Source organism: Coregonus lavaretus (genome assembly GCF_964263955.1).
Source record: "Coregonus lavaretus genome assembly, chromosome: 24".
Classification (NCBI taxonomy): Eukaryota; Metazoa; Chordata; class Actinopteri; order Salmoniformes; family Salmonidae; genus Coregonus; species Coregonus lavaretus.
The window spans coordinates 13,281,888-13,306,933 of NC_140011.1; the positions used below are offsets into that span (position 1 = coordinate 13,281,888).

The 25,046-nt window shown below is 43.2% G+C and overlaps 1 protein-coding gene and 1 pseudogene across 3 annotated transcripts; one reads left to right on the top strand and one right to left on the bottom strand.

Moving 5' to 3' along the window:
- The first annotated feature begins 1,104 nt into the window (after positions 1–1,104).
- Positions 1,105–17,496, top strand: LOC311099471 (transcription factor 7-like 1-A). 2 transcript variants are annotated; one of them, XM_084140158.1, is made up of 12 exons: positions 1,105–2,052; positions 2,197–2,275; positions 2,643–2,806; positions 11,280–11,363; positions 13,703–13,820; positions 13,979–14,072; positions 14,219–14,305; positions 15,095–15,211; positions 15,313–15,478; positions 15,617–15,724; positions 15,835–15,922; positions 16,050–17,496. In XM_084140158.1, exons 1-12 carry the CDS (start codon positions 1,867–1,869, stop codon positions 16,643–16,645), a joined length of 1,887 nt encoding a protein of 628 aa, XP_083996284.1. In that variant the 5' UTR covers positions 1,105–1,866; the 3' UTR covers positions 16,646–17,496. The 2 variants fall into 2 exon arrangements, with proteins under 2 accessions (XP_083996284.1, XP_083996283.1); XM_084140157.1 differs by having other exon boundaries at positions 1,784–2,052; positions 2,194–2,275.
- A 1,394-nt stretch (positions 17,497–18,890) lies between these two features.
- On the bottom strand, positions 18,891–24,709 carry LOC311099407 (caspase-7-like; annotated as a pseudogene). The gene is made up of 4 exons (XR_014615711.1): positions 24,695–24,709; positions 23,827–24,093; positions 19,476–19,634; positions 18,891–19,334 (listed from the first exon to the last, which is right to left on the bottom strand). The product of XR_014615711.1 is annotated as a caspase-7-like (transcript).
- Between the last annotated feature and the right edge of the window lie 337 nt (positions 24,710–25,046).

Here is a 25,046-nt window from a genome sequence, read left to right on the forward strand (position 1 = left end):
CGAAAGAAGTTGACTAGCCCTATCTAGCCTAGGCGACTTCAAGACACAAGACCTGATTAGACTGTTACAAGTTATCTAGAAGGCTGAGTTACTGTAACTGTGTACTGTTTTGGCCAAAAAACGAGACCAAATCAGGAAGTTCACCCCCCACCTGCCCCCCTTTAAAGCTTTTGAAAAAAGCTAACATAAGTACATGCGATAGATAGGATCAATAATAAATATTATATGTTGCAATCTTCAGTTGGCTCCTTTTTCCTATATTAAATGGATTTAAAACGCATTATTGTGATATAACACTTACTTCATTGCGATTGTATGTGCAGTAGAAATTTAGCCATAGAATCAATGACAAAAAATGTTGCGTTCAGAACCGAAAATGAACTTGATTTCAACGTCTGGAAAATACGTATTTCGACATCCGGAAAAGGGGTATTTTCAACTTCAGAAAAATACTTATTTTCAACTTTCATTCAGAACAGAAAATTAACCTGATTTCATTGTCCGGAAAATAAGTATTTTCAACGCCCGGGAAATACATATTTTCAACGTCAGGAAAATACGTATTTTCAACATCTGGAAAAAACATATTTTCACCTTTCATTCTGAACCTAAAATGAACCTAACTTCAATGACTGGAAAATATGCCTTTTAGATGTCTTTTCAACATCATTTTGCTTACTGGGTTGTCTCCTAAACTCATTGGTGGGTGGTGGGATTATGATCGGGATGGGTGCATGCGCATTATCATCATAGTACATTCTTCAGTTCACTACCATGAATATGCACATAGCCAATGTGAATCCAATCTAATTCAGTGTAGTGAAACAACAGTAAAACTGAGCGATATTCAGTGTGCAATCCAGACTAATGCAGACATGGCAAAGATATACCAAAAATGTACACGTATTGACAGAATTTTCCCACTGACTAAGATTTTTTTTCAGTTAAAGAAATAAACTGGGAAAGATCGGGTCCTACACGTGATTGATGGCTGGACTGGCATTTCTCCGCCCAAACATCTTCCCTCCTCCCGCTGTCTACTTTCCGCCCTCTTTCCCTCCTCCTTCCTTCCCCCCTCCCCCTTGTCTCATCACCCCCTCCCCCAGTCTCCCGGCGGCGGCCTAGCTCTTCCTTCCACTCCACTTCAGAAACACCAAGCGACTTTTCTTCTTTCCCACGCCAACACAGACACACAAAAACAGAACCTACACAGCCAGCAAGTAATTTCTTCTCGAACTCGCAATAATTGCATTTTCTCATTTTTAACAATAATGGACGACGAAATAAGCAAGAAAGTAGGGCTGGTGAGCTGACTTCGCTTCGGGCAGATTTTACTCGGGGGAGGCGAAACAGGATCAACTTTTGTGTGTGCGTGTTTCAGCAAACTTCGACGCACAACTTTTCATTGTTGTCGTTTTCCATTTCAGTTGGAGGAGATACCTAACTATATATTCTTTTACACCAGTATACAAATATTCGTGGATATAACTTGTTGGATTCGTCGGTGTGTTTTGTAGCTAGTTTTTCTATCCCAAAAGACGCAACAAGGAACGCGGGGAACAAGTCAAGTAATCAGCTACCTAAATAGCTACTGTAGTTAGCTTAGCTACTTTAGCTAACAAAATGAACAGTCGTTGAATGCTTATTTTTGCTGGGTTTGCCAGAACTATTCTCTTGTTTATGGGTAATATCGTTACTACCATTGGAAAGCGTGGAAAGAAAAATAATACCGTGTGCTAGCTAGGTAGCTAAGTGTTTTGAGAGGGTGTTTTTGGAACTGTGGATATTTTCCAAACGGAGTAAATGTTAGCTAGCTAGCTACAACAGCACTTCCACAGCAAGACAACACTGTTTTCGAAATCCAAGATGCCGCAGCTGGACGGAGGAGGGGGGGATGATTTGGGGGCCAACGACGAGTTGATTTCGTTTAAAGACGAGGGGGAACAGGAGGAAAAGACAGCCGAGAATGTGTCCTCTGAGCGGGACCTGGACGATGTCAAGTCCTCGCTGGTCAACGAGACAGAGAACAACAGCAGTTCGTCTGACTCCGAGGTAGCTAGTTTGTCTAGCTAGCTAACGTTAATGGGACGGAAGATTGAATCACTATATAAACTACTGCAGTACAGTACTAACCTTTGTCTTCTAACTACCAATCTACTGTGTTGTTTGACAAACAATGTGTGTGTTTGTCAGCAGGCAGACAATCACAGACGTCCCCAGCAGCACAGACCAGATTGGGAGAGCTATGTCAGGCAGAGAGAGTTCTTTGCAGAAGGTAACTAAAACTTTACAAAACTATAACTGTAGCTCTCCCTCCGATCCTTCATATGAGTGCCCCCTCTCTCCCCCACTTTATCTCTCTATCCCCTACGATTTCTCTTCTCCTAAATTGTCTTTCCATATCTCTGTCTCCCTCTATCTCCCCATTCATTTAAATAAGCTTTGTTGAAATGAAGTCATTTTACACCCCTTACAAGAAACAACCAATACCCTCCTATCTCCCCCACCATCCCTTTCTCTCTCTCTCTCTCAATTCAATGAGCACTGTTGACCCCTGTCTATCCCCCAGCTCTGAGGAGGCAGTGGGTCAGCAGTTGCTAAAGTTAACTCTGTGTGTGTGTGTGTGTGTGTCTCTTTCCCAGCTCTGAGACAGCAACACGACAGTGGATTGTTCAAGGCATCTCCATATGCTGGCTATCCCTTACTGATGATCCCTGACCTGGGTAACCTAGCCAACCTGAGTCACCTGGGAAACCTTGGCAACCCCTACCTCTCTCCTGGAGCCCTCTCACCTGGGGCCAGGACGGTGAGTCAGTCACACATGCATAAACATGCATTACACACTCACACGATTATTTTTGCAAGGACGGCCGCTAGACTAACATAGCTTTCTGTGTGGTGTATGGTAAGGTGGTGTGTGGTAAGGTGGTGTATGGTAAGGTGGTGTGTGGTGTATGTATCTAGTGTGTGATGTCTGGTTGTGTGTGTTATAAGGGACAGTGAATGATGAGTTATGTGTGTGCGCTGACTCTGAGCAGTGTAATGTGTCTCCTTACGATTAATGGTGTGTTATGATAACACACTAGCGTTACGGCAGCAGGCCTCAACACCGCCCTGCTAAAACGCTGATGCAGGAATGTGTGCGAGTTTGAGAGAGACAAATGGATAGATGCTACAGTATTTCTGTCATCGCCATCCATTTGTAACTGTTAGTTGTAGTTAACATTGTTTTTTGTTTGCTTTCTGTGTTTTGGGGCTGAGGCCCTATTTGGGTTTATCTACTCTAAATCATTTCTGTTTGTGTGTAAGAAGACATTAAGCCTTAGATCAGAATGTTAGCGTTTTTACTCTGATGTGAAAAAGATTATCTTCGACACAACTGGCAGTAGTTGCTTTTTCCATGTATGTTTACCCCCGACTCGCAAACCCTGCCTGCCTCTACATTCCCCTCCCCATGTATTAATGAGCTATTGTTGTCATGAGGAGGAGGCGGAGAAGCTCAATGGACCTAATGCTCTCCACAGGAGATCATTACCACACACACAGTGGAGGTTGTGTTGACTTTAGTCAGCACCGTGGTTGATACTCCTTTCTCCTTCCCATTAGATGGTATGTGTGTGAGAGATGCCCGCCTCTCTGTCTGAGTGAAGATCTACATACTAATGTTAACTGTACAATAGCTGAATCATAGCAAACCACCATTACATTTTACATTTTAGTCATTTAGCAGACGCTCTTATCCAGAGCGACTTACAGTTAGTGCATACATTATTTTATCGAACCCACAACCCTGGCGTTGCAAACGCCATGCTCTACCAACTGAGCTACATCCCCTGCCGGCCAAATCCCTCCCCTACCCTGGACGACGCTGGGCCAATTGTGCGCGCCGCCCCATGGGTCTCCCGGTCGCGGCCGGCTACGACATGTGTGCTGTGTCCAGCATCTACCCTCACCAAAATATGGACCAAAAACTCTAAGGGTATCCAAAACAGTAAGGGGGAAATCAGGTACACTTTAGACCAGGACTGGGTGTTACATCTGTAGCGCTCCAGGATCAGGGCTTGATATTGGTGGAAACCCTGAGCCATGTAACCCCCCCCCCCCCCCACGGATACTGTAACCCATAGTAACCCCCAGGGAGAGTTGCTCAGGACCCTTTCCTCTTTTAACACATGCACACTTTAGAGTTGGAGTTCGACGGGAGTGTTGGGGATGGTTCCAGAAGTGTGCCTCAGGTTGCTGATTTTACTCACTTAGTGAGCTTTCAGCACACACACTTGGTTGTCAGTCACCCCTAGGCATTAGTGAATTTGAGGAGGGGATGTGTGGAGAGATTACTGACACTGTTCTAACACGTCTCTCTACCTCTCTCACTCTCTCTTTGTGAATGGTGTGTGTGTAAAGGTTAGTGCTGTCGACAGCCTTCTCTCCTGGTATTTTAAGTCCAGTGAGACAATGTGGAGTAAACACGAGCCAGAGGGCCTCACACTTTACATAAACACACACTGCAACCTTTACACACACACACACACAAAGAGAGAGAGACAGACCTGAAGAGTGAACTCACATGGGACAATGAGGTCAGTTGCACAAAGTCTGCAAGGCTGACATGGAGTTGACTTTTGTGTTCCCAACAGACCTGGGCAGAAAATAGTTTGAGTTTTTATTATAGTAGTTTATTTTAAAATGCCACCTTAAAAAAAAAACTTGAGATAGTTTGTATAGAATGTCAACTAAAAGGCAACAATTTTCTTTGATATTCAAATACAGGTCTCAGAAAACCCAATAATATTTGAAGGTATTAGAATATATGCAAGTTATTTGAAAATAAATATTTATCTGATGGCTGGCAAATATTTGACGAAGAACCAAAAACTACAAAGGTTAGTTGAATTGGTCTAAATACAGTGAGGGAAAAAAGTATTTGATCCCCTGCTGATTTTGTACGTTTGCCCACTGACAAAGAAATGATCAGTCTAATTGTAATGGTAGGTTTATTTGAACAGTGAGAGACAGAATAACAACAAAAATCCAGAAAAACGCAGGTCAAAAATGTTCTAAATTGATTTGCATTTTAATGAGGGAAATAAGTATTTGAGCCCCTCCCATTCAGAAAGATTTCAGATAACGAGCTGAGATTAGGAGCACACTCTTAAAGGGAGTGCTCCTAATCTCAGTTTGTTACCTGTATAAAAGACACCTGTCCACAGAAGCAATCAATCAGATTCCAAACACGCCACCTTGGCCAAGACCAAAGAGCTCTCCAAGGATGTCAGGGACAAGATTGTAGACCTACACAAGGCTGGAATGGGCTACAAGATCATCGCCAAGCAGCTTGGTGAGAAGGTGACAACAGTTGGTGCGATTATTTGCAAATGGAAGAAACACAAAAGAACTGTCAATCTCCCTCGGCCTGGGGCTCCATGCAAGATCTCACCTCGTGGAGTTGCAATGATCATGAGAACGGTGAGGAATCAGCCCAGAACTACACGTGAGGATCTTGTCAATGATCTCAAGGCAGCTGGGAACATAGTCACCAAGAAAACACACTACGCCGTGAAGGACTGAAATCCTGCAGCGCCCGCAAGGTCCCCCTGCTCAAGAAAGCACATGTACAGTCCCGTCTGAAGTTTGCCAATGAACATCTGAATGATTCAGAGGAGAACTGGGTGAAAGTGTTGTGGTCAGATGAGACCAAAATTGAGCTCTTTGGCATCAACTCAACTCGCCGTGTTTGGAGGAGGAGGAATGCTGCCTCTGACCCCAAGAACACCATCCCCACCGTCAAACATGGAGGTGGAAACATTATGCTTTGGGGGTGTTTTTCTGCTAAGGGGACAGGACAACTTCACCGCATCAAAGGGACGATGGACGGGGCCATGTACCGTCAAATCTTGGGTGAGAACCTCCTTCCCTCAGCCAGGGCATTGAAAATGGGTCGTGAATGGGTTTTCCAGCATGACAATGACCCAAAACACATGGCCAAGGCAACAAAGGAGTGGCTCAAGAAGAAGCACATTAAGGTCCTGGAGTGGCCTAGCCAGTCAACTTGGTGGCCAACTACAAGAAACGTCTGACCTCTGTGATTGCCAACAAGGGTTTTGCCACCAAGTACATGTTTTGCAAATCAATTTATAACATCATGTGAATGCACCAATTTGTAAGTCGCTCTGGATAAGAGTGTCTGCTAAATGACGATAATGTAAATGTAAATAACAGTTTTGACATGCGTTTTTCTGTTGTTATTCTGTCTCTCACTGTTCAAATAAACCTACCATTAAAATTATAGACAGATCATGTCTTTGTCAGTGGGCAAACGTACAAAATCAGCAGGGGATCAAATACTTTTTTCCCTCACTGTATATGATCATAAGCACATGGTTTTGGAGGACTCTTGGATATGCATCTTAATATAACAATGAAAGGCCCAGTGCAGTCAAAAATGTGATCTTCCTGTTTTATACACTGCCTTCAGAAAGTATTCATGCCCCTGGACTTGTTTGAAAATGTTTTGTTACAAGCTAAAATTTAAAAAGGATAAAAATATATATCTCACCCATCTACACACAATATCCCATAATGACAAAGTGAAAACATATTTTCAGAAATGTTTGCACAAGTATTAAATGAAATACAGAAATATCTTATTTACAGTAGTGCCTTCGGAAAGTATTCAGACCCCTTCACCTTTCCCACATTTTGTTACAGCCTTATTCTAAAATGGATTTAAAAAATGTTTTTACAGGCAATGACAAAGCGAAAACAGGGTTTAGAAATATTTGCAAATGTATTACAAATAAAATAACAAATACCTTATTTACATAAGTATTCAGAACCTTTGCTATGAGACTCGAAATTGAGCTCAGGTGCATCCTGTTTCCGTTGATCATCCTTGATGTTGCTACAACTTGATTGGAGTCCACCTGTGGTAAATTCAATTGATTGGACATGATTTGGAAAGGCACATACCTGTCTATATAAGGTCCCACAGTTGACAGTGCATGTCAGAGCAGAAACCAAGCCATGAGGTCGAATGAATTGTTTGTAGAGCCCCGAGACAGGATTGTGTCGAGGCAAAGATCTGGGGAGGGGTATCAAAAAAAATGCAGCTTTGAAGGTCCCCAACAACACAGTGGCCTCCCATCATTCTTAAATTGAAGAAGTTTGGAACCACCAAGACTCTTCCTGGAGCTGGCCAAACTGAGGAATCTGGGGAGAAGGGCCTTGGTCAGGGATGTGACCAAGAACCTGATGGTCACTGACAGAGCTCCAGAGTTCCTCTGTGGAGATGGGAGAACCTTCCAGAAGGACAACCATATCTGCAGCACTCCACCAATCAGGCCTTTATGGTAGAGTGGACAGACGGAAGCCACTCCTCAGTAAAAGGCACATGACAGCCCGCTTGGAGTCTGCCAAAAGGCACCTAAAGGACTCTCAGACCATGAGAAACAAGATTCTCTGGTCTGATGAAACCAAGATTGAACTCTTTGGCCTGAATGCCAAGCGTCACGTCTGGAGGAAATCTGGCACCGCTCATCACCTGGCATATACCGACCCTACAGTGAAGCATGTTGGTGGCAGCGTCATGCTGTGGGGGGATGTTTTTCAGCGGCAGGGACTGGGAGACTAGTCAGGATCAAGAGAAAGATTAATCAAGCAAAGTACAGAGAGATCCTTGATGAAATCCTGCTCCAGAGCACTCAGGACCTCAGACTGGGGCGAAGGTTCACCTTCCAACAGGAGAACAATCCTAAGCACACAGCCAAGACAACGCAGGACTGTCTTCGGGACAAGTCTGAATGAATGTCCTTGAGTGGCCCAGCCAGAGCCCGGACTTTAACCCAATCGAACATCTCTGGAGAGACCTGAAAATAGCTGTGCAGCGACGCTCCCTATCCAACCTGACAGAGCTTGAGAGGATCTGCAGTGAAGTATGGTAGAAACTCCCCAAATACATGTATTCCAAGCTTGTAGCATCATACCCAAGAAGACTCGAGGCTGTAATCACTGCCAAAGGTGCTTCAACAAAGTACTGAGTAAATGTGATATTTTTGCTAAATATTCTAACGACCTACTTTTGCTTTGTCATTGTGGGGTAAGGTGTGTAGATTGATGGGGGGGGGGGAAACAATGTAATACATTTCAGAATAAGGCTGTAACGTAACAAAATGTGGAAAAAGTAAAGGGGTCTGAATACTACATTCAATATCGTCTTGGTAATCAACTCCAGTAGATATTTGGCCTTGTGTTTTAGTTTTATTGTCCTGCTGAAAGGTGAATTTGTCTCCCAATGTCCTCTAGGATTTTGACTGCGCTTAGCTCTATTCCGTTTATTTTTTATCCTAAAAAACTTGCTGATAACAATCATACCCTTAACATGATGCAGCCACCACCATGCTTGAAAATTGTGTGTTGTGTTGTGTTGGATTTGCCAGAAATATTACACTGTGTTCAGGACCTAAAGTACATTTCTTTGCCACATTTTTTGCAGTTTTACTTTAGGGCCTTATTTCAAACAGGATGCATGTTTTGAAATATTTGTATTCTGTACAGGCGTCCTTCTTTTCACTCTTTCATTTAGGTTAGTATTGTGGAGTAACTACAATGTTATTGATCCATCCTCAGTTTTTGCCAATCACAGCCATTAACTGTTTTAAAGTCACCATTGGCCTCTTGGTGAAATCCCTGAGCGGTTGCCTTCCTCTCTGGCAACTGGCAAATCAGACTGTTAAATAGTCTAGTCACCACTAGCCGGTACCCTGCCCTGAACTTTAGTCACTGTCACTAGTCAGCTACCACCCGGTTACTCTACCATGCACCTTAGAGGCTGCTGCCCTATATACACCGAACAAAAATATCAACGCAACATTCAACAATTTCAAAGATTTTACTGAATTACAGTTCATATAAGGAAATCAGTAAATTGAAATACATTAATTACACCCTAATCTATGGATTTCACATGACTGGGAATACAGATATGCATCTGTTGGTCACAGATACCTTTAAAACAAAAGGGAGGGGTGTGGATCAGAAAACCAGTCCGTATCTGCTGTGACCACCATTTGCCTCGTAGCGCAACATCTACTTCGCATAGAGTTGATCAGGCTGTTGATTGTGGCCTGTGGAATGTAGTCCTACTTCTCTTCAATTGCTGTGCGAATTTGCTAGATATTGACGGGAACTGGAACGCGCTGTCGTGCGTGTCGATCCAGAGCATCCCAAACATGCTCAATGGTTGACATGTCTGGTGAGTATGTGCCGTATGCCATCTGCCCGGTACAGTTGAAACCAGGATTAATCTGTGAAAAGCACTCTTCTCTCGCGTGTGCCAGTGGCCATCGAAGGTGAGCATTTGCCCACTGAAGTTGGACACGTCACCGAACTGCAATCAGGTCAAGACCCTGGTGAGGATGACGAGCATGGAGATGAGCTTCCCTGAGACTGTTTCTGACAGTTTGTGCAGAAGTTCTTCTGTTGTGCAAACCCACAGTTTCCGATTGCCTAATTCTCTAAAACGACAGAGGCGGCTTATGGTAGAGAAATTAACATTCAATTCTCTGGCAACAGCTCTGGTGGACATTGCTGCAGTCAGCATGCCCATTGCACACTCCCTCAACTTGAGGCATCTGTGACATTGTGTTGTGGGACAAAACTGCAAGTTTTAGTGGCCTTTGATTGTCCCCAGTACAAGGTGCGCCTGTGTAATGATCATGGTGGTTAATCAGCTTCTTGATATGCCACACCTGTCAGATGGATGGATTATCTTGGCAAAGGAGAAATGCTCACTAACAGGGATGTAAACATTTGTGCACAATTTGAGAGAAATAAGCTTTTTGTGCGTATGGAACATTCCTGTGAGCTTTTATTTCAGCTCATGAAACATGGGACCAACACTTTACATGTTGCGTTTTATATTTTTGTTCAGTTTAAGAACACAATGGTATGCTAATTTAAAATATAGTCATTATTAGCCTGGTTCTGTATGGAATGCAGTACATTATGGGACACAGGTCAAATTGGTGCGACCAAAGCAGTTGCTGGTGCCATCAACTGAAAACAGTTAGCACCAGTGCCATCAGTGGGAAAAAGTTTGTCTAGAGCCCTGCTGACATGGATGATTGACTGGGCCGGAAGTTTTCCAAAACCTCCCCGTGTCAGCGGGCAGTCCTGTATGTCGAACCCTGTGCTCACCTTTTCAGTTATGGTGAATAGCGTTCACAAACCAATCACTCTAAATTAAGTTGGGTGTGGGTGGAGGGAGGGGGGTGTTGGTGTGTGTGGTTTGTGTCTTTGTGTTTTGTAATAAGCAGTAAGTTTAGCCTCCAGCCATGCAGTAACATCATGATTGTACAGCTAACTACCGATTGTTCAGGGATAAAGAGAGGGAAAGGCAGAGTTGTGTAGGCTTCATCAGTATGGTATTTATAACAGCTGGTTTCAGTTAGAACTCACAGCCAGAACTTCCTGGGGCCTTGGGATGGGGGTATATATGTGTGTGTGTAGTGGAGGCTGGAGTATGTTTGTGTGTGTGAGAGAGGGCGCAATGGAGAGAATGGAGGGCTGCTCAGACCCACTCTCCCTCCCTGTCTCACACAGACACACAGGGCCTACACTTTCTCTCCTTGTGCAGTGAACACACTCCCTGCACAGGCAAACACTTATGTTCTTGTGGTCCTCATTATTTGAGTTTTATTTGACCTGCCACACAATGGGACCCTTATTCATGACGTGCGTGTGCTCTAGGTTTGTTTTTTCCACAACTGAAAGTCAGCGACTCAGCATAGCATGTTGGTCTGCTGTGAACAGTATAACACATTCCCTGACGCTCTCGCTCTCACTTCCATTTTTAGCCCTGTATCTTATCCTTCCTTCCTTCCTGTCTCACCTCCTTTTGAGTGGTGACTGACCACTGAGCTGTTGTGCTGTACTTTAAAGCACTGGTGTTTGTGTGTGTGTGCGCTGCTTTTCTCAACGAAAGTGCTCCCACACATAAACCCTCATGTAGAGACGTACAGCTGGAGTCTGACTGATACACTCACCAGATGTCTGTAGAAAGTAATCCGACCAGGACCCATGTGGAGAGTCATCGGAATTCACTTCTCGCCCTCTCACCTTTCACACTGTAACACACAGCCACACATCCTCCCAGCTGTACCCATTTCATGATATGTCGTGTTTGTCCATCTTTTTTTATTGCAAAAATCTATGAATCTATTTCAAATCTATTTAATCTATTAATTATATCTCTCCCTATTCCTCTCTGTCTCTCTCTCCAGTATCTACAGATGAAATGGCCCATGCTGGATGTTCCTGGAACCTCTGCTTTAAAAGACCCTCACTCCCCCTCCCCTGCTCACATGGTGGGTGTGTGTGTGTTAGGGCTGTGCCGTATACCGCGTTTGACTATATACCGGTATTGATGCACGGACCGGTTTGGGTTTTTACTTTACCTTCTATAACGGTTTTTCAGTGTTTGGTTTGTTAAATGTGATACGCTACTCCGCCGTGTGTAGCGTCCATTTTTAGAGTGTACTCCGCTACTTGAGAGGTCTCTCTCCTCTCCCTTTCTCTCTCTCTCTTTCTCTCTCTCTGTCCATGCCACTTTCCACACAGACCAAGCCCCACCCCTGTCACTCAAGGAGCACGGAGTCGTTGCGTTCAGTTTGCATGGTCAATGCAGCACATGCAACAAGATGTTGATGACAACGATGCTGATTTCCACTTTGCTTAAAATAAATCTACAAGCGTTCTATAATTACACTTAGTTTGTATATCTTACTGTCTGCAAACAGCTACTTTGTGTTAGCATGTTGTGGATAAAATTTATTGTTTTTGCCTCTAATGCTAATCGCTAGTTAGATGGCTGGCTAGCTAACTAGCTAGCTAATAAATGTACTGAGTCAGAGCGAATGTAGCTAGCTAATACAGCCTTATACTAGTGATGGTGTGGGCCTAAATCAGCATGTTTCTTCTAAATCAAAGAGGAATAGGCGAAGCATGAATGTTAGCTACATGAAGTAGCTAAGATAACATTTTAATGTAACCAAAGGTTATAGGGTCCCCTAGGAAACACTGACCAACACTTTGGTTTCTACCCTGTCACAATAACTACTCCCTGGCTTTTTCATTCGTTGTCATGTCAAACACTGTATTCGAAGTGCCCGCTATTATATTCTAACTATAGAATTAGAATAATCAAATAAAATGGTATTTGTCACATGCTTCGTAAACAACAGGTCTGGACTAACAGTGAAATGCTTACTTACCATTCTATTTCCAGGATTCCAACAGTTCCCCCAAGTGTTTGATCTAAATTGCAAGTCAAATCTTAATTGCAATAGTTTGTTAAAAATCAGGCATAGGTTTTTTGCCCATATCGTGCAGCCCTATGTGGCAGTGAGGAAATGATCTCAAATGAGTGTAGGAAATGCAGAAATGGATGAAAATGCTGAAAATAATTTGTGGTTGATTGAACAGGATAAAACAATCAGAAGAGAGAGACTCATTGAAATCAAAATGTATTTGTTGCCACCTTATGGTCATGCACTACTCATAAATCAAATTTAGAACGTTTATTATTCAAAAACATCAAATACCATCACACCGTAAAAATATTGTGATATTATATTTTGGCCATATCGCCCAGCCGTTGTGTGTGCGTGCTTCACAATCTAGCAACCATGCAGTGACTACCCATCCTGACTGCCATCTAAAAGGCCAACTGTTGCTCAAGCTAGCTTCTTGCTAAGTACCTGGTCTTTCTTACAACACTTACCCTGGTTTGTAACCCTGCTCTGCTAGTATAATCCATTTAGATTGTCTCCTAGAGTGCCCCCACATACACACAAAGCACTCAGGTGACCCGACTCCTGACCTCCCTCACCCTCTCCAGGCTCACACACACCCTCCTGACCTCCCTCAAAGTCGCTGCAGACAGACATTGGAATGTTCAAGCTGAATAGTGTTAATCCGCACAGAGACACAGGACTTTCACACCTCCGGGTGGTGTGTGTGTGTCTAAGACAGAGCGAGAGACCGGTGGAGTGAGTGAGTGTGTATGAAATTAGCGGGATTGTATTCCAGTGAGTATGTGCCTGTGTGTGTGTTGGGTATCTGAGGATAGTCCTGCTCTGCCCTGGAGGACTTATCCCCCTGTCATTGATAGTAAGACTGAGAGGCCCTGCCCAGAAACAACCCTAGCCCCTAGGCTCATATGTAGATTTTAAGGCATTGTACAGTAGGGCTGGGAATTGCCAGGGACCTTGCGCTACCATATTATCACAATACTTAGGTGTCGATACGAAATGTATTGCGATTCTCACAATACTGATTTATTGCGATTCGATGTTCCAAACATATTGCTCACCGTACGTCTGCTGCAGAGGGACGAGAGTCATGATAAAACGAGTTTTAGTCAGTAATGGAAATAAAAGTGCTGAAAACTAATTGGCTTCCTATTTAAAAAGATGGAGAACAAGCAAATAAGGCAAATAAATATTGTGATATTGTCAAAACGTTACGATATATTGTCAAAAAAATCTAATTTTTTTAAATATTTGTATCCCTATTGTATAGCCTTAGCATGCGCAATGTAGTGACAATTCCACCTAGGGGAGAAACTGTGACACCTTGTGACCAGACAGTATAAACTCTCCTCTGTTCCAAATCTCTTACTCTCATCGCTCTCTCCTCTCTCTAGTCCAATAAGGTACCAGTGGTGCAGCACGGTCACCTGCCCCCCTTCTCTCCCCTCCTGTCCTACAGTCCTGACCCCTTCCCCCCACGAACACCACCTCCTCACCTCTCACCTGACACAGGTATGGAACCTCCTCATCCCTCTCGCTAGTCTATTTGTAACAATGGATATATATATATATATATATATATATATATATATATATATATATATATATATATATATATATATATATATATATGTTGCTCTTTCTCCACTGGCCCCCTCTACCCTCTCCAGGTCTACCCCGCACTCCCCACCCAGCAGAACTCTCTCCCTACTACCCTCTCTCTCCTGGAGGCATGGGACACATGACACACCCTCTGGGCTGGCTGTGAGTCACACAAACACATACACACTCATTTACAATCTCATGATAAATGCAATGATGGTTTAGTTTATTTTGCTAACAATTTCTAGCACAGCATATGCTGTTGCAACACAAGTGACACTGTTTCCCCTCCCTCTCTTTGTCTCCAGGCCGGGCCAGTCTATGTACGGTATTCCAGCGGGGGGGTTTAGACCATCCTACCCTGCCGCTCTCGCCATGAACTCTTCTATGTCCAGGTACAGCTCACCTAATCACTCCCACACATCCACTTATCACTGCTCTGGAGACTACATACAATGGAGACTGGACTGATATCTGTAAAGCAGGGGTTCTCAAACTGTTTGGGGCCTTGACCCCTTTTCCTGCAATTCTACACAATTTGTTATGGGGCAGAGATTTATGGTGTTGCCGCATTAAAGCTAATATCCTAGAATTCTACACATTTGCCATAAGGCAGAGAGAAAATGTAGCCTTTTTTTAAAGCTTAAATTAAATACAAGAAGTATTGAATTGGAGAATGGGTAATTGGTCGAGTACTGTGGATAATAATATAATATAATATACCATTTAGCAGACGCTTTTATCCAAAGCGACTTACAGTCATGCGTGCATACATTTTTGTGTATGGGTGGTCCCGGCGATCGAACCCACTACCTTGGCGTTACAAGCGCCGTGCTCTACCAGCTGAGCTACAGAGGACCACCATATTGGATACCAATATCCCGCTGTGAGCCTCCCAGGTCCATGTTGCCCAGGGTTAAGAACATAAATTGTAGATTAATAAAATTGTATTGTATTGCACCCTCAACTTATTACATGGATCCCTTGGCCAAAATGTGTTTAATCGGTTGTTAGTCATATTCATTATAAAAAAATATATCATAAATAAATATATATTTTGAGATCTTGCCGCGGACCCCCGGCAGTACCTCCGTGGACCCACTTTGAGAACCTCTGCTGTAATAAATACAATGTCATTTTAACATGATATTCATGCCTTATTGACCTGTGTGTGTGATTGACAGCTTGGTGGCCAGTCGTTTCTCGCCCCACATGGTCCCGTCCCTGCAGACATCTGTCCCTCACCCTGCCATCGTTTCCATGGCGATCAAACAGGAACCAAGAGACAGCAACCATCACGGGTACGCATACACACACCTCTTTCTCACACACACACACACACACACATGAACACCTCTTGCTGACTCACTGACTCTGTCTGGTGTGTGTGTGGTGTGTGTAGGTGTGGTGTATCTATGGGGGACAGAGAGAAAGAGGAGGAGAAGAAGCCCCATGTGAAGAAGCCTCTGAATGCCTTTATGCTGTATATGAAGGAGCAGAGACCCAAGGTGGTGGCAGAGTGCACCCTGAAGGAGAGCGCTGCCATCAACCAGATACTGGGACGCAGGGTAAGTGGCAGCGAGTACTTGCACACTGTCATTCTTTGGGGGATTATACAATGGGTGTGTTCATACTGAAAGCTGTTGTCGATGGCCTATGCTCCGGAAGGGAGTATGTGTTAACCCTGTGTGTGTATGCGTCTACAGTGGCACTCGCTGTCTCGTGAGGAGCAGTCAAAGTACTACGATATGGCCCGCAAAGAGAGACAGCTACACTCCCAACTCTACCCTGGATGGTCAGCTAGAGACAACTACGTAAGTACTATAGTAAATATTTAGTAGTGATTTGATTGGTTACTTTGAGAGTGAGTGTGATTGGTTGCTGTGAGATAAAGGGTGTGATGTGATTGGTTGTTTGTGTGCAGGGGAAGAGAAAGAAGAGGAAGAGAGATGGCAGGCCAGACACTGCACCAGATGGACAAATAACACACACCCAGTCTGCTGCTCCAGAGGGTAAGTGACACATAACACCTCCAAGACCAGAGAATGATGAGAACATGAGAAGTGACCAAACTATATTTTTGGACATATCTGGAAACTAACAGCAAAGACTGATGTGTGTTTTATTTTGTCTCTCCAGAGCATTTCTCTCCACAGCCCAAGAAGTCGTGTGTGTCGTATGGAACTCAGGAGAGGCCCTGTGTGTCACACACACACCTGACACACACACACCTGTCCCAGGCTAGTCCCGCCTCCTCCCTGGACTCTCCATCCACGCCCACCACTGCTCTGGCCTCCCCTGCTGCTCCCGCACCCACACACACCGAACACACACACTCTCACTCTGAGCACACACATCCCGAGCAGGTCCAGCCCCTCTCCCTCACCACCAAACCCCCTCGCCCACACTCCTACAGGGACACACACGGTCAGACTTATACCCACATCCAATCTCACACACACCCACACTTGTTCACTCACACACACCTCCCCCTGCCCCCCACCCCTAAGACCACTTCATCTCAATCCTCCTCTTCCTCCCCCTCTTCCTCTCATCCCCCCTTTTCTCCCCACATGAGCTCATCCAGTAAACAGACTCCGCCGATCCTTACTGGACCAATCCCCTTCGCCTCTGGCTTAGCCCCTACCACCTCCATCCACCAATCGACGATGAGCTCCCATCACGCCATGCTCCAGTCCCAGCCTCTCTCCCTCGTCACCAGAAATAATCATTGAAACCCAAAGATGCTAACCACAGATCGAGGATAAAATGTTGCTATGCCCAGTCCTAACCTTAAGCATTACACTACCCCTAACCACAGATCTAGGATCAGATTTCCCTAAGCCCAGCCCTAACAGTAAGCATTACACTACCCCTAACCACAGATCTAGGAACAGTCTATCTATATTCATGGGTGGGATGAAAAACTCTGACCCTGTATCAGTGGATAGGAGAGTACTCTCTACTCTGTGGGCAGGGGTGAACAACTCCTTGAGGGCTACATGATGAGCAGGTTTTAGCTCCAGCCCAGCAATACCACCCAATTTGAATAGTGATTTAAATGAAGATCATGATTAGTTGGCCAAATCATGTGCTAGTGCTGGGCTGGGAAAAAAGCCTGCAACACCCCACGGCCCCTGTTGCCTTAGGATTAGGATCAACTTTTTCCTACTCCTTTTACCTTTTTTTATTTTTTTATTTTTTGTTGTCTGTAAATAAACTTTTTTAACCTTTTTATAGATAGAACTGGTTTTATATTAGTATGAAAATGAAACAATTATTGGTCAATATTTGACCACACCTCTTTTTAACTTGTCTTTATGAAACTAAACATATTTTTAGTCAAATGGTATTGTAGAATATTACCTTTTTTTGATTAATTTGTCCAATTTGCTACTTGTATAAAATACAAAAATGTAAAGGTAAATTTTTTCTAGAAAAATTGATTAAAGTAATAATTTTTGTATTGGTAGTAATGAGTGTAGATCTCAGTTCTCCCTCCCTCCCCTATTCTTTTATAAAGCCCCCCTCTCCCCTGTATGACTGAGTCTTTGTTGATAATAAACAACTACTTATTTCTGAAATGTATCTTTGTCCGTATCTGTGTGTTTCTGTTCCTGTGTGGTCTTTGCCTTTGGTAGGATAGTCTTTGACATGAACTCAAGGCAACTTCAATAGATCTCATCATTGAAGCTAGTCGTTTCTTAAAAACGTCATATAATGTTTGACCAGCACAAGTAACAAGATTTAGATATGGTCTTTGTCCAACAACACGTTTCCTCAACTCAACCTGTATTGCTACAATAAACAAACTACAAAGTGCAGTAACTGGGTGTGTTCCAGAAACACCAAAATGTTGCAGAAAACTACAATACCTGGAGAGGAGTCATATCTCAGGAACTAATTAATATTATATAATCGTCTTACAATCTAGGCAGGGCTTAGCAGATCTGGATATGTGTGTGCTCGGACCAGCTTGGGTGTCCCTGTACCAGCCCTGGGTAAACCCAGAGCAGTAAACTGGTTATAGGTGTTTGGTGTCAGTTGTGTTGTGACATGTTTGCTCTATTAAACTCTGTTTAAGTTCAGTGTCTGATCTGCTGCCTGAAGGAACTCGGCTTAATGATTAAAGATGTAACTCTTATAGTCATGACCTCAATCTGTTTTACTGTAAATTAATCTTTAGAGTGAGAAGTGATAGAGCTCAGAAGCACAATTTTATCAGTAATGAATCAATTGTGTGGCATGGTTGGGGTCGATTCCATTTCAATGCGTCAACTCAGAAAGCAAACCAAATGTTCCTAATTGAAAAACATTGGAATTTTAGCAGAGCAACCTACAGGAGCAATTAGGGATAAGGGCACAGACATAATTTTCACCTAGTTGGTTCAGCGATTCGAACCAGTGACCTTTCGGTTACGGCCCAACGCTCTTAACCACTAGGCTTCCTGCCGTCACAATGTACTTTCTGAATTGAAATGGAATTGACCCCAACCCTGGTATGTGGTAGGTATTTATGTGGTTGTTTATAACAGACAATTTCCTCAATTTAGTTTTTAGCACACTCAACTTACATGAAATGGTTTAAAATAAGAGCATAGCAGCAGAAGCTAAGCGATAGGTAGCCATTTTAATGAAAGAAACAAGACTCAAATAACGTGTAGTATACCTTTAATTATCTAGGATATTTTAAGACATCATTTTGTAGAGGAAAGGGGCAATGATAATCTACTCTATGGTGAAACCATCAACACCTCCCGATCTGTTCCTGTATCCACGTCTGATCATCACAATGTTATTTTTATTTTATGGACACGAACATGTAACAGAGTCGAAATTCCATCCCAATCCAGGCACGAACTCGCAACCCTCTGACCAACAATACTCAAAGTCAACCGTACTAGCTGACAGAGCAAGAGTAAAGCCAGTCAATCTGTGAGAGACAGTTCTCTTTAGATCTAACAAAGGCTTTGGGTTTAGCTTATGATGGTTTGTGAGGTCTGTTGTACTCTGGGTCGACCAATATTATGGCAGAAACCCCATTGGCCCCGCCCTCCTTCCCGGGCTCAGCAAATGGGAACACCTCTCTGGTCAGTCGTGATACCAAGCAAGGCATTTCCTTTCCCCCCCCCAGCAGACAACCTTTGGCCTGGAAGCAGAAGGCCACATGGTGGGAAAGGCGTGTCAGAAGGCGTGTCAGTTCCAGGGCAACACCCCCTTCCTCCTCCAATAGGATGCAAACGTCTGGAGGAAGACAGCCCCCAGAGGGTGTATGAACGCCCCGTAACCTGGTGCGGTGGCGTACATAACTGCCGTATCCATGGGGATGGACAGGTATTTAGACAAGGTGTCCTCAATGATGTCACTTCCTGCTGAATCCGTCTCCACTGTCACCCCATCATCCAGCTCACCCCCACGACACGCCTAGAGAGCAAGAGAGAGAGAGATGATTACTATTGATTATTATCATATCACTGACTGATTGAATGACTGACCTCATTGTTGTGGGTGTGGTGATGATGGTACTGACCTGGATGAAGAACATGAAAAACACCTTTATTTAACCAGGTAAGCCAGTTTGGTCTTTCCCTCCGTGTGTGTTGTTGAAGCAGGAGAAGATGTGGGACAGTCTAACCATCATTCCGTCCACCCCGAACACACAGCCCTCCTCCCCGTGAGGCGACAGCACCGCCAGGAAGCACTCCTTTACCGGCTGCTCGCTCTCTGCAATCAATCAATACATCAATCAATCAAATTGTATCCATTTATCCATTTTTTTGGTCAGAAATGCTTTACCGGCCTAGACCCACTAAGAGCAAGCAGCAGCACAGTGGCAAGTAAAAACTCCCTAAAAGGAAGAAACCTTGAGAGGACCAGACAATGGGTGCCCATCCCTCTCTGGCTGTGCCGGTTAGTAGAAGAAAGACTACTAAAAAATGATATCCCCTGCTGTGGCATGTGATGATGGTGCCACGTGATTCCTCAAAAGAGTCTGCTTCAACTAACAATTAGCTAACCCATTAGTCATCCTTCTGTCTGCAGGGCACAACACGGTGTGTGCATGTCTGCAGGTGTTTGCAGAGTAGTTATTAAATAGGTGTGTACGGGACTGTGTGTGTCATGCATCACTAGGACATTATGTCTCTCTCTCTCTGTGTGTGTATGTGTGTGTCATAGTTTCATCCTGTGTGCACGCTTTACATATTTCACATCTCCAGTGGTTTTTATTGTAAATCAAATCAAATCAAATTTTATTGGTCACATGCGCCGAATACAACAGGTGCAGACATTACAGTGAAATGCTTACTTACAGCCCTTAACCAACAGTGCATTTATTTTAAACAAAAAAAGTAAGAATAAAACAACAACAAAAAAAGTGTTGAGAAAAAAACAGCAGAAGTAAAATAAAGTGACAGTAGGGAGGCTATATATACAGTAAAATAAAGTGACAGTAGGGAGGCTATATATACAGGGGGGTACCGTTGCAGAGTCAATGTGCGGGGCACCGGCTAGTTGAGGTATCTTTCCTCTGCCTCCCCCTCCCCAATATTTGTTTAACCTTTATTTTGACGGGGAAGACATACTGAGACCTACGTCTCTTTTCCAAATATGCCCTGTATAACACAATATAAAAATACACATTATACACAATATAGGACTGTTTTGCTAGAATATGTTCTGGGATTCATCCTATGGCTTTGAGGAGTATACCACGTCAGTCACCGGCTTCATCAATAAGTGCATTGATGATGTCGTCCCCACCATATGACCATATGTACAGTACATATCCCAACCACAAGCAACATCCGCACTGAGCTAAAGGCTAGAACTGCCACTTTCAAGGAGCGGGACACTAATCCGGACGCTGATAAGAAATCCTGCTCTGTCCTCCGACGAACCATCAAACAGGCAAAGCGTCAATACAGGACTAAGATTGAATCCTACTACACCGGCTCTGACTCTCTTCGGAAGTGGCAGGGCTTGCAAACTATTACGGATTACAAAGGGAAACCCAGCCACAAGCTGACCAGTGACGCAAGCCTACCAGACAAGCTACATCATTGGGGCCAAGCTTCCTGCCATCCAGGACCTCAATACCAGGCGGTGTCAGAGGAAGGCCCTCAAAAATGTCTGACTCCAGCCACCCTAGTCATAGACTGTTCTCTCTGCTACCTCAAGGCAAGCAGTACCGGAGCTCCAAGTCTAGGTCCAAAAGACTCCTTAACAGCTTCTACCCCCAAGCCGTTAGACTGCTAAACTGTTAAGAAAATGGCTACTTAGTAAAATCATTGAAATGATTTTATGTTGCATTTATATTTTTGTTCAGTATATGTATATACACATTAAAATACAAAAACACAGTCATGGTAAGCACAAATAAACATCACAAATCACCCAGAAAGACAGTTACATTCCTCCACAAATAAGTCCCCAATCAATACTTTAAATTACCGGAACGGCACCAGAACATCAAGATTAAATGTATTTAGAATTTTGTTCCAGCAATACGGTGTATTAAAACTAAAAGCAGATTTACCTAGCTTGGTGGAGACCCTAGGAACCTCAAGAGTTAACCAATCCTGTGAACGGGTTAGGCAACTCAGGTGTCTATATTTCAACAGCAAAGTTAGATAAGACGGAAGTTTATGAAGTAGGGCCTTGTAAACAAAAAGGGAGTCATGTAGAGATCTACAGGTCTTTAGCGAAGTCAAGCCAACCTTTTGATACAGGATACAGTGATGGGTATCAAAACTGTTGCCTGTAACAAAACGAAGGGCACTATGGTAGATGGCATCCAAAGGTTTAGAAGCAGTAGTAGCAGCTGCACTTTGATAAATAATATCACCATAGTCAAGAACCGATAAAAAGGGAGAAAGGCATGATCAGTTTCTGTAGAAAAAGCCAACTTTAAATCTTAGCTTCTTAACCAGCTCATCTATATGTTTTTTTAAACGTCAAATCCATATAAATCCAAATGCCTAAGTATTTATATGCGGGAACACTTTCAATCAGAGAACCATCTAATGAGTGAACATGTAATTCATCTGAAACATTCTTACGAGAATTTAAAAACAACATTTAGTCTTGCCCGTATTAAGCAAAAGTTTTAAATCAGCAAGGGATTCCTGCATAGCTATAAAATCTGACTGTAGTTTTGACACAGCCAGATCAACAGTCGGGGCAATAGCATACATAATAGTATAATCTGCATATAGATAACATTTACAATTTTTAACAGATTGACCAATGATGTTTATATAAATAGTGAAGAGAACAGGTCCCAAAATCGACCCCTGTGGTACACCTTTATGCACTTCAAGAAATTCAGACTTAACCGCATCAATGCAGTTCTGTCACTAGGATAATCATGAAACCATGAACAGGCATCAGAGCTCAGGCCTATCGAGGACAACTTAGTCAATAAAATAGCATGACCAACAGTATCAAAAGCTTTGACAAGATCATAAACAACTAAAGTGGTTGCTGTAACAGTGCTATGCCAGCCCTAAACCCTGATTGGTTTGCATTCAAAATACATTTCTCAGATTTTAAAAAAAGAGCAAAGTTGTACATTTACCAAGGATTCGAGAATCTTAGCTAGACAAGGAAGCTTTGAAATGGGGCGATAATTATTAAGATCACTACTATCCCCGCCCTTATTGAGTGGCAGCACAAGAGCTGATTTCCATACTTTTGGAATATTTCCTGATAACAATGTTAAATTAAATATGTGGTTTTTTTAGTCAACAATGATGGGCACTGCACACTTAAGCAGACCAGGATCCAATTGGTCAGCTCCTATAGATGTATTGTTGTATATTGCTAGAAAAGCATCCAGGAGTAATTTTTCTGTAAATAGCCTAAAAGAAAAGCATTGGATATCAGCATTCAGCCCAATATTGTGAATAGGCTTAGACGTTATTTAAAAGAGATTGCCCAAATAAAATGGTGATTAAATGCATCAATTATGCATTTCTTTTCGTAATGAGGCCAGAGTCTGAATTAATTTGTTGTGGCAGAGAGGGGAAAGTAGAACTATTTAGGGATTTGACAGTTTTCCTGAATTTAGCCGGGTTCCCATTACAATCTGAAAGAGCAGTTACATAATAATCAGATTTAGCCTTTCAGATTTTTTTTACACAATGATTCCTCAGTTGCTTAAAAGCTTGCCAGTCCGGGCCTAAGCCTGTGTTCCTGGCCTTGACCCAAGCCTCATCTCTTTTATGAATGACTTCTGATAATTCCGGAGTGTACCAGAAATTCGATCTACCTTTAACCCTTCATTTTTTTAAGAGAGCATGATTCTCCACAATAGTATTGAAGACATCTGCAAAGAGGCTCAAAACTAAATCAGGTTCAGGGATAGCTGAAATACAATCAAGCTCACTAAAATAAAGATTGTGTAAAAAAGCCTTTTCACTGAAGTTTTTTAAGTTCCTCTTTGTGATGACACAAGCCTTAGATTTTTGTATTCTCACATCTCTAAAACAAACAACTGGGCAATGGTCACTAATATCTTGGGCGAAGACACCAGTAGAAACATATTTCTCTGGTGTATGCATTAAAATAAGATCAATCAGAGTTGACTTTGAAGGATCTTTAGGGTTGGGCTGTTTTCAGGAGACGAAAAGTTGACAATTTCTCTCAGAACCTGAGATCTTCATAGACTTTTATGACTTTTTGGATAAGAGAACATGATAAGTGTGTTTGTATGTGTGTGTGTGTGTGTGTGTGTGTATACGTTTTCAATAGTTTTGTTTGCTGGGCTGCAGTTGACTCCGTGACCATCCCATAATTGATAACATTATGTAGCAACTGATAAGTTTGATAACATTGATAAAACCAGGTTATAAAGTATTAATTATTGTTTTGGAGCTGATTTGTAGCAGGGGTGTGTGTATAAGATGCGTGTTACTTGTCTTGAAGAGCGTGTAAATCTCCTGACCGTTAAGGTCCATGTGTATGTCCACACTGTAGCCCAGTCTGGCAGGGCACGGTGGAGTCTCTGGGTGTCTTTCTCTGCCCCCGGCCTCTGGCCCAGTGGTACCCCATGGCCAAAGTTTGACTCTGAGACTAGCATGGCCCGGTTGCACTCCTCATCGCCAACATTTGTTCGTCTCCACAGCGGCATGTCCAAATATATAGAGACCAACGGCCCAGTCAAGTTGTTGCAGTCTGGTTCCTCTCAAGATTTCTACCCATCCCTTGGGAGTGTGTCCGTGCTCCTGTCTTCTCTGCTTGCTCTCTGGGGGTTTATGTCCGAGTCTGTGACAAATGTACCACTATATTGTGCACAAAGCGGTACACAAGTCCAATGTGATAGAAAGAGTGTAGATCAGAGCACTGAATGAAGTGAGCTCTCTTCCCTCTTGGGGTAAGGTCCAACAGGTAAAACCCACCTGAATAGACCACCAGCAGGTAAATATCCACCTGAGCTGTGTGTCAGTCAGTGTAAAGCCTGAGAGTGTCTGGTTCATGTGTGTTTAGGTATTTTATACTGCAGCTGAGCACTGTTCCAACCGGCAGACAGGTAGGCTACTGGCTACAGCCACGCCCTCGACACTAACACACCTGGATGGCTGTAGGCAAAATGTCACGATCACATGCTGTTGCATCACAGTTCCTGGTATTACTTAACTGTTCTTTTCTATATGCTTTCCTCATTCCGTCTTACATTCCTCTACTATGGTCTTTCCTGTCTACTGGGAATGCCAGCTCAGTAAAACCTGTGCTAGCTCACCTCTGGACTTACCCACCTCTTACAGCCTATAACAACTGATTACCAGCTCATCTATCATTTTTACAAGGCTTGCTGGACAGACTGTCATCAGTAGCTTCACTTTCACAATGACTTGGACTCAAAGTCACATTATATGAATGGGGGTAAATGGTTCTGAGAAATCACATCACTGCATGGATTGACATTAAACCAAGGTCTGAAAGGCACATGCCCATCAGGCAGGTCAGGATTTTGGGGGGTTGCCCGAAGATTATGATCACTTGCCTGAACATTTAAAGTATCTGGTTTCACATACACACAGGGTAGGAACCACAAAGACCAGACTGCTGTAATTATTTTATTTTGACTTATTGTTAGGGATGGGTGTGAGTACTCAAGGTTTGTAGCCAATAACT

Coding starts and splice junctions, on each gene's coding strand:
- LOC311099471 (XM_084140157.1), top strand. CDS start 1,867: ATGCCGCAGCTGGACGGAGGAGGGGGGGATGATTTGGGGGCCAACGAC. Junction 2,807..11,279: donor TCTCACCTGGGGCCAGGACG/GTGAGTCAGTCA, acceptor CTCTCTCTCCAG/TATCTACAGATGAAATGGCC. Junction 15,479..15,616: donor ACCAGATACTGGGACGCAGG/GTAAGTGGCAGC, acceptor ATGCGTCTACAG/TGGCACTCGCTGTCTCGTGA.